Here is a 9,718-nt window from a genome sequence, read left to right as displayed (position 1 = left end):
AGTTATGACTGTGATCACCTCATTTATTAACAGTTATGACTGTGATCACCTCATTTATTAACAGTTATGACTGTGATCACCTCATTTATTAACAGTTATGACTGTGATCACCTCATTTATTAACAGTTATGACTGTGATCACCTCATTTATTAACAGTTATGACTGTGATCACCTCATTTATTAACAGTTTCAACAAATAAGTATAACATATATGTTTATGGTTATTTTCATGTAAATTTTACATACAAATGTTACAAAATTGCATAGTGAAAAACTATCTATTACTTCCTTTTTTCCGTACTTTTCCATTGATTGTTAATTTTTTCCTCTCTCTTCTTTGATTCCCTGTTTGAATGTTAACACTTTTATTGAATTTTTAACGATCTATAAGCGACCAATAAAAAATGCCGCTTTTTTTTAATGCATAAATCACAATGCATTGAAAAAGAGCCTGGTCAACTGCTTTTGACAATTAATAAGGACAGTTACAAGAATGTGCAATTGATTCTTACGGCCTACACTGAGTATATGGTTGCGGCAGTAGAATTCACAAATGCTATCCCTGATTTCTGGTAGTGCTTGGAGGATTCAACAAGCAAAATTGGTCTTTCCACTTACTTCTCTTATTTTATAAGTCTTAAATCTTGACGGAAAATTTGAACTGTCATCAAAACTTCTTAAATTATTTCTAGCCTACTGAAACATCATTATACTAATAAAGAAAATAAAAAACATTTCTCCAGTAATTCGATTACAGTGAAGCAAACATACATGGAATAACTTCCTATAAAATCTTTACTACTAATTAATTAGTAAGGTTCAAAATTCTGTAGTCGCTCCCACTATTCTTATTTTGATATTTACACCTGATTCATCGGTTCTTTATTTTATTATTTACAGATTGTGACTAGTCTAAACTGGGATGCATAAGTCTCAGATTCAAAGCAATTATTTTTCAAGCAATCGAGCGTTAACATCTGTAACTGTGACTCAAGAGAAGGTAAGTTTGTTGGTCAAACTTTTTTAATGAACATGTTGCTGGCTCAAATATCAATGTGATGGTGTGACCCTCAAGCCATCATTACGCACTTTTCAGAGCTACCAAAAAAAGCAGATTCTTCCAGTACGAACTGGACCTGTGAACAAGTTGCAGGCTAAGAAAAGATCAGTCGTGTATCATCAATATATCTCACATATATCAGGTGATCCTACAACTTCAATGTCGATCCTTCTAACAGTGGTAATCTCAAAATAGAATTTCTGAATCTGTGATTATATCAATATAAAGTGTCTGCTTTTATTTATTTTTCCCAATAAATTTTGCAGATCGTATTTCACATCCAGCAAATCGGGATGAAAAGGGATGCTTTCTGAAAGAAATGAATAATTTTTCTGTTTACAAAAACAATGATCATATAATATTGCCAAAGAGAAAACACAGATTGGAACCACGGGTGCGGTGCTTCTATTGTGGTGAATGGTTCAACAGAAATGAAAACATTTCTGGTTCTTGCAAGTAATAAATTTATTCATATTCGGTCAATGTCCAATATGACGTTCAACAGATGAAAAATTTTTCAGCAATAATTTTATTCAAGATTCTCACTTGAAAGTGGTAGATGAATGTGTTTGCAGAGAAGCTCCTGATCCAGTCGAGGTTACGATTCGCTTTCTGACATGCTATCCGGTAGCGGAAGGTGCTGTATATCATTGTTGTAAGAGTGATGACGACATGCCTGTTAATATTAGCCGTTTTGGACAAGGCTACGTTAGTTTCTGAAAAAAGGAAATGATTTTAATTTCCAGATAAAACAAACAATAATATCATTTTAATCTAGATAACATTTCCGCTTTGGCTTCGAAAGTTTCCTAAAAATTATTTTTAAATTTGAAAAAAAGTGTATTGTAAAAAATTTTCATTTTAAATACCATCCATTTAAATAAATATTACATTAGTCAACGATTAATTGAAATTAAAATATTACCCGATTGCTGAGATTGAATTATTTAATATCAACAGCAATTACAGAATGTGTTTTCGTTTGGACCACGCCATATACCGCTATTGAAACGTGTAAAACGATTGCTATTTTTGGCGCTTATGTCACTTGTAGCACCATGCCTATGTTGTTATTTCCCAGCTCATACGATAAACAAATGTTTCGGTGGTGGCAAACGAGGACGTCATCAGTCATATCATTCCACGACTACTTTTGATGGCTAACAGCTCTATACCATCTACATCAGGTCACAGTGTGACAGGAAACGTCATTTACAATGTTGCATAGTGTTAAATGCCAAAAAATAAATAAATATTATCATATGCTTAAACATAGAGAGAACGAATGCTTTATGTGATCATCGAAGAAACATTCAGAATTTTGACCTAACTTAGTGATGTAAAAATAAAATCCGTTGAAACTGGCTTTGAAATTTATGGTTTTGAAAAGAAACTCAAAAGAATTATAGCAAGAATGGAAGGGTATTAGTAACAATGAAGTCCTTTTGCAATCAATTCATTGAAAGCTTACCTGCAGATCTTCTGCAAATCATTAATCTAAAATACGAATTAATTGAAAACGCATAGTTTATTCAATTTATATCATTCAATAAAGGAAGATTCTAGCAAATTGAGACAAGTTTTAATCGTAAAAGTAAAGTATAATCCATCAGAATTTTGCTGACAATATCTTAAAAAAGGAAAAAAAAGGACCCTAAAGAGTTTATTCATGTTTACTACAAGCGTTGAATAATTTATAATCTATAAAAAGTGTGTAATCAGCGCTTTATAAGAATGATAACAGTGACATTTAAAGGCTGATTAAGTGGATGGGCAAGAGGGATTCGTTGAAGATAGGAAGAAGAGATGAAGCGTAGCAATGTTGGACAACACTCAAACCGTTTAACTTTGGAACGGCAACACGGTTTGAAACGTTGCCCATCAACGCACGGCCTTTTGTCGAAAGAGGGGAAATAGGTGTGCTTTGCATCAGGCAAAGTAGAATCATTGCTAGATTTAGCAAATGAGAAGAATACGAAGGCCAAAGGTTGTATTCATTTCTGTTTTAGCATTTTCTTGAATCTTATCATCCATTCTTGCAGTACATCAACTTCTGTGATTAGTTCCCAATCTCAAATAATGACTGTTTATTACAAAAGTAAGTTTTGCACAAACTGTAATGGCTAATTTCAAAATGAAATTAACTTAGTAACACAGTAGGAAAGAGTAAGTGAAATAGTATGAGTAGTGGAAAGAAAACGGAAGAAATTTAAATCTTTCTAATGTAGATCGATCAAATAATGGCGCACTTTTTTTCTTTCAAATCAAAATTATTCCTCCATGAGAAAGTTCATTTCCATGACGTAATGACATCGGTCCTCACGAATTTCATAGTCATCGTAAATGTAAGGAAGCAGGTGAAGATGGAGCACTGCTACACGGATGACGTTGTCATGACCTGGTGACAAATGATTCAGTGCTCTGTTATGAAAAGAACATGGGAAGAATGGCTCATCAAGAATGAACGTGTGTGATGGGATCGAAGGGGAGTGAAGTGCAGAAAGTTTATATACACAGGCAAGCAGATATGCACATGCACATGCACATGCACATAATCGTTTGCTCAGGCATTACGTTATGCTAATATTTTTGTTCGTTTTTAGCTACAAAGACCGTAAAATTTGTTTTAGATAGTGGTGACAGTGCGGTGATTTACTCCCAATATCGAGCATTTTTCTTATTGAAGCTGTAGACCTTAACATTGACACTGTAAAGTTCTATAATAATAGGCCATTTAGTCACTATCATAATTCCCTTCTATTTCTTACCTTTTGGATTGATTACTTACCCTGTTTCTTTACTGTCATAACGTTAAATTAGGAATGAAAGTGACCGATAATGTCCTAAATGATATGCAACAACATTGCAAGGACAAAATGATCCATTTTTAAAACAAGCAGTACAAAGTCGCATCTCCGATACATCTCATATAAAGCTCACCAATGTCACCAATGTAATATATGCCGAAATGATAGTCTCCCTCCTCCTTCTCTACCATTGCATTTACTGGAAATAATAATGATGACATAGGTAGGTAATGGTGAGCCACAACAGAAATATCGCTTTCCTCAATTTGTGGCCACTTTCTAGATCGAAAGGAGGAGAGCAGATGATAAAAATACATTACTTCAAATATATTACTTTTATCAAGCCTGGATAGATAATTTTAGAAATCCCAAAACAACGGTGGTGGCAATGAGTTTTCAATCCTTTTTATGATTTTATTAACTGTTAATAAAGTTAATGAAGAAAGAACTAATTCAATCCTGTTGGTGCTACATACTGTTTATTTATCTGCCCGTTGACTTATTAAATTGTTAATTTATAACAGAATTTGATCTCAGAAAATTTATTATGTGAAATTTTATTAATTATTTTAGTTGATTAAACCAAATTTTTAGTTTCGAAAATAGGCAAAAAAGCCAAAAAGAACTTCCAAAATCTTGAGGTTCTGATTTAAATTGGAATTCCTGATGAAGTGCGAAAAAGGTCAAAGGTGTGAAAAGGCGTAAAGTCTGATAAAATACCTATAACAATTAACAAATGCGTCACTACTAATGAAGATTTGGTTTTTAACAGACTGTAAAAACAGCACACACTCTTATCATTAAAGTGGCAATGCAATGAACATTCTTTTTCATCCTGAAATGATAAGAATAGACGGTCACAACTCTTCTCCCACCATCCAATTACTAATAGATTTTGAGATAAGAGGAAAATTAAGGAAGGTTGTTCCGAAATTTGAACGAATCAATACTTCATTAGTAAATACATATTTTCAAATAGGAAAACTCCATGTAAGAAGGGTCGGAATAGCATTACTTATCGTCGTTTGAGAGTGTCGAATCTAAAAAATTCATAAACTTTTTGCTTGTGTTTCTAGGAAACTGATATAAAGCGATGAAAAGAAGAAGAAGGAAGGGCTTGTACAATATTCCAATAGGAACATGTTCCATATGTATGGCTGAAAATTCATGTTTATTTTAAGAGAGCAAGTTTCACGAGCCATTTCAAATGAAACAGCTTCGTATCTTATCATGTTGTACACCTCCAGATATCACTGTGCTGGTAATCTTCAACGCTAAGATAATACTGTTTGTTCAAATTGCTACATGTACTTGTATCAAGCATTCAATTCAAAACAGATGCTCTCCCCTACTACCAACATTTATCATAATTAAAAATTTACTGAATCAGAACCAAACGGCGTACATATCCTAAGTACTTGCTGTTTGCTATCTTTGTTATTATAAAACAGTAAAATTATTTATTTTTTCTTACTATTTCAGTCATTATTACTGAATATTGTTACTGAACACATTGAAAGGTATTTATTTGAGAGGTTTTCGAGCAATTTTTGGAGACCTGCTGATTAAAATACTTCATCTGTGGAGTATAACTGAACTGTGTGCTATCGATGCTTATACATTTTCACCAAATCGTTCTGAAGAATACCGGATCAACACAAAGTGAAAAACTCACTTTTACTCATTAATCGGTCTGTAAACTGAAAGAATGAGCAATGTGATATAGACCAAATATCCGAAACAACTGACGTCCGAAACGATTGACGATGGTGTTGTGGTAAATGCATGAAAATTACCCATTTTACCAACCCAGGATTTTGTAATTCGAGAGGGTTTAAATTTCAGTCATTCGAATGATACTCGCAAACAATCATAGCAACCGAGCCGTTTCTATTTTCATAGTGACACATGTTGCTAAAGCGAAGGCTGTGATTCCAGGACCCAGAGAGAATTGAAGAGGCGGGGCGAGGGGAGTGGGAAGGAGCAGGGTGTTTACCTCCCTTGCGCAAGTGGTATTTGTTTTCTATTAGATTGCTAATAATTCATTGTTTCATTCTCACACATCATTATTTGATTATACTATTTGCTCTTTTAAATAAGTCTTGAGGGGAGGATGAGGGAGATAGGATAGGAGTGGGGTCTCCCGTTATCTTCTTCAATTCTGCGTTAAATATCCTGAGAATCGTGTATCCTTACAATTACCCGAACATGCCCATTCTTTTTTCTCTCTGCAGAGAGTTAGTTTTAGTTTGGAGCAGCTTATTCAGTATTATTGAAGGTTGGATATACTGACGGTATACTTTCAGCCTTTCAGCTTCAAAGGAAGAGATCCAGCCCTCTAAAACGTTAGTCGGCGTAATAGAGAAATGTCGTAAATTAATGGAATTTGTTGTATCCATTAATTGATTGCTTCATTTTTCTAAAAGAGCGGAAGTTTGCAGAGAGACTGTTATGGGTATTTTTAATAAGTGTTATGGTGATGAACTACTTTGTCAAGATCTTGTCTTCACTTTAAGACTATCAGGAATTACACCATTAAACTTCACCTCTGTTTTTCTTATTTCGATTTAGCTGATTAAACTACAGATTTTTGGCCTGTCATTCCTATTCTTTAGCGGCCTGACTGATTGCATTGCTTAAAATAGAATGACATTGCCAAAGTTTCAAAAGGATCATCTTTAGATGTTACCCCAGTAGAATTACGATCATGGGAACATTCATAAACAAAAAAGCGAAACATTATATAAAGTGTTCTTATGTATTGTTATTGCTTATATAATTTATAAGTACTCACTTCTTCGAAGAGTTGTAATTTCAGTAAAATTCTGAGACCCCAATTAAATGATTTTTTCTGAAGGATGAATACAACGAAATCGTTTTTTGCGAGAAAATGGAAACGTTATTCATTTTATGGTCTTGTTGGTTCTGCTGGTAAGAGTTCTACTGTTAATGCTTAATTTTTTTTTTTGTTAATAAGTTCATTCTTTTTCTTTCGTCCAGTGTTTTTTCTACCGGATTGGTTCTTCTGGTAAGATGTTGCTCTCTTTCTTTTGCCTTCTTTCAAATAAATTTTGCACAGTAAAGGTAAATACTTGATACTTTAGTTTGGCATTATATCTATTACACAATCGAGTTCAATGAAAATGTCAGGAAACCAGAGGAACGACGAGATATGGCATATGTTCATTGGTTAAAGAAACAGTTCCCTGCACTGAGGCAATATGGTATTCCATATAGGGAAAAATCAGTGGACAAAAAATGATTATTAGATGCTAAAATTTAGGGGCTGGTAAAGTTTCGGGAGAAAGTCAACAAATTGTATGAAAGCTGTACAGGTTTGTAAGTAATTAGGATTACTCACTGCATTTGTTGTGGTTTTTGTTGTGTAATGAAGTTACAAGATTTTAACTTATGCTTTATGTGAAGCGCAGTACTTATGAAATACGATGAAAAGAGTATGGTGGAAATATGGTTGGTTAACATGATGACAAAGTTCCGGTTGTTAAAAATTTCAGTAACCAGTGGAGCGAGTTAAATTTCTTAGAATTAGACAAATAACGGATGGAAAAACAGAACAGAGATGGTTTTATTTTTCTAATCAAATTTCTTTAAATCTGGAATTATTAAAAACGAATTCTAGGTTCTGATACCATGGAGCTGATCAGTAAGGAATTCTATTTTAAATGAGAACAAAGTGCTGCATATGCTCAGTCAGTTAGGGCCTTAGCCTTTTACAAAAGTAGCATCTTGTATTTGAATATAGGTGAGAATGCAACGTTACTTTTTGTGGTGTCAAGAAGATTAGCTTCGTAAATGAGTTTCTGGATTTATGACCTTTATGTTTCTAAGAACTGGATAAGCAGTTAAGAAGGTTTATTGGGCCTATTTATCACAGAAAAGCCAAAAAGTAAGTGCGTTATTTGTGCATTACGGGCATTAATTAAACGTATTTCTGATGTTCACTCCTCACCGAAATGCCGTGTAAAACTGGTTATCTCCTTCAAGTCTTAAGTATTCCATCTAGCATGTTATGCTTAAAGTGGATATAGAAATCAATTTGAGACTTGACTTTATTTTGAAAACCAAGTGTTTTTCAAAAGTTGGGTTTATATATTTTATGGGTAAAAATTTTCAAGTGCTGTACAATTCAAGAACAGGAAACAAGTAGATTTGAATGTTTTCACACTAGTAATTTGTGATGCGACTTTGCGGACTTCTGAATCTGTTGTCTTTGTTCACGAACAATTCGTAATGATATAACCCAGTATAGCGATGCCGAAATAAATATGGCTATCAGCTGAATAGTAAACAAAGAGAAAGTTCCACTAAACCAATATTGTAATAAGGCCGTCGTAATGAAGTAGGAAAGGAACAGAAGACTAAAATTGAAGTTCAGTGAATAGAAATCACTGAAACTGGGTCACATATACATTTTAAAAATTAGGGATTGGAAAGAACAGAAAAAATATTTAAAGGAATTTTTCCGATATCACGAGCTGGAAGGCTACTCAATTTTCTGAATTTCCGCGAAGTAATCTCTGAGAAATTCTGTTGAAGAGCATTTCGATAAATAGTCACTTCTAGTATTCACCTGATAACAGCTTGTAGTGAGCAGTAAACAATGAATGGGAGCATAAAATAAGGTTTTTTACGCATTCCACTCAGAAGCATAATTACGGTAGTGGTGCTGATAAAAGTCGATACTACCAATGAGTCTGAAAAAAAGCAAATACAAAAGGATAATTAGCAAGGGAAAAAAGTTAATTAGAAACTAAAGAAATCAAGAACGAGAATGAGTGAGGGTTTATTAACACCCTTGTTGGTAAACACTTTTAGATCCCTAGTCATTAAATTGAGAGTTTTATTTCCAAATTTTTTCACAGTTGACCAAATCCCACCCGGATACCTTTAGCTCTTCCTTTTTTTTTTTTAAATAAAATACTTGGTAAGGTTGCCACAATCTATAAATTTCATAGAATAGTCTTTTCAAACAACTAACCATAATAAGCAACATTCCAGAGCTTTTAATAATGACTGTAGTTCCAAATAGCCAAAGCCAACGCAGCAGAATTGATATTGGCTAACTGGGATACACCAGCAGCAATGTTTGTTAGCAACCGTAACTTCCTTCCATTCCTTTTTCTATGTTTACAAATCGAAAATTCTCGTCATGCATTCATTTCATATTTCATGGACGAACAAGTTTTACGAATACAAAAATTTTGATCGATGTTGATTTATGTTGATTTCATGTGCTTCAACTTTTATAGATTCATAATCTGTTTCATCTGCTTTTTTCCCATCTCAGATTTGTATAACTAACAGTAAAATAAATCATGATAAAGCGAAATATAAAAAGCGATGGAAAAAATGTGGAAAAGTTAAGAAATATGGGAGAATGAATGGGAATAGAAAGGAAAAAAATAAATTTCCTAAAATACCTTCAAAAAGGAAGAAACGAGCAGAGGTCGCGATTGTTGTATCACATCCTTCTAATTAAAGTATGTACTCTTCAGCTTATATCGCATATATCACAAATCTTCAAATATTAATTAAAACTTGTCTCAAGGTTAACACTTCCAATTGATAATGGATATTTATTCTTTTGCAAGCATCTTGAAACAATTCATGTAATAATAGTAATACTAATAGTAGTAGTAGTAGTAGCAGTAGTAATAATAATAATTAATGATAATAACAATAATAACAGTAACAATAATAATAATAATAATAATAATAATAATAATAATAATAATAATAATAAATTTAATAATAATAATAATAATAATAATAATAATAATAATAATAATAATAATAATAATAATAATAATAATAATAATAATAATAATA

General features: G+C 32.9%; 4 protein-coding genes across 4 annotated transcripts; 2 read left to right on the top strand and 2 right to left on the bottom strand.

Moving 5' to 3' along the window:
- Nucleotides 1-923: 923 nt before the first annotated feature.
- LOAG_09783 (Spred1) lies at nt 924-2,225 on the top strand (the record flags this gene model as incomplete). Its single annotated transcript, XM_003145310.1, has 5 exons — nt 924-1,001; nt 1,098-1,203; nt 1,328-1,517; nt 1,637-1,769; nt 2,031-2,225. 5 exons carry the CDS (start codon nt 924-926, stop codon nt 2,223-2,225), a joined length of 702 nt encoding a protein of 233 aa, XP_003145358.1.
- Nucleotides 2,226-3,331: 1,106 nt separating this feature from the next.
- On the bottom strand, nt 3,332-4,185 carry LOAG_09782 (hypothetical protein; the record flags this gene model as incomplete). Its single annotated transcript, XM_003145309.1, has 2 exons — nt 3,332-3,459; nt 4,002-4,185. The coding sequence occupies 2 exons, from the start codon at nt 4,183-4,185 to the stop codon at nt 3,332-3,334; spliced, it is 312 nt and encodes a 103-aa protein (XP_003145357.1).
- A 2,493-nt stretch (nt 4,186-6,678) lies between these two features.
- LOAG_09781 (hypothetical protein) lies at nt 6,679-7,423 on the top strand. Its single transcript, XM_003145308.2, has 2 exons — nt 6,679-6,799; nt 6,973-7,423. Exons 1-2 carry the CDS (start codon nt 6,727-6,729, stop codon nt 7,128-7,130), a joined length of 231 nt encoding a protein of 76 aa, XP_003145356.1. The 5' UTR covers nt 6,679-6,726; the 3' UTR covers nt 7,131-7,423.
- Nucleotides 7,424-8,048: 625 nt separating this feature from the next.
- LOAG_09780 (hypothetical protein) lies at nt 8,049-9,044 on the bottom strand (the record flags this gene model as incomplete). The annotated part of the gene is made up of 3 exons (XM_003145307.1): nt 8,049-8,277; nt 8,460-8,583; nt 8,987-9,044. 3 exons carry the CDS (start codon nt 9,042-9,044, stop codon nt 8,049-8,051), a joined length of 411 nt encoding a protein of 136 aa, XP_003145355.1.
- Between the last annotated feature and the right edge of the window lie 674 nt (nt 9,045-9,718).

Source organism: Loa loa (genome assembly GCF_000183805.2).
Source record: "Loa loa unplaced genomic scaffold supercont3.75, whole genome shotgun sequence".
In the NCBI taxonomy this organism is placed as follows: domain Eukaryota; kingdom Metazoa; phylum Nematoda; class Chromadorea; order Rhabditida; family Onchocercidae; genus Loa; species Loa loa.
Note: the sequence above shows the minus strand (reverse complement) of the source record. Positions and strands in the feature narration are given on the sequence as shown.

Coding starts and splice junctions, on each gene's coding strand:
- LOAG_09781 (XM_003145308.2), top strand. CDS start 6,727: ATGAATACAACGAAATCGTTTTTTGCGAGAAAATGGAAACGTTATTCA. Junction 6,800..6,972: donor TGGTCTTGTTGGTTCTGCTG/GTAAGAGTTCTA, acceptor TTGATACTTTAG/TTTGGCATTATATCTATTAC.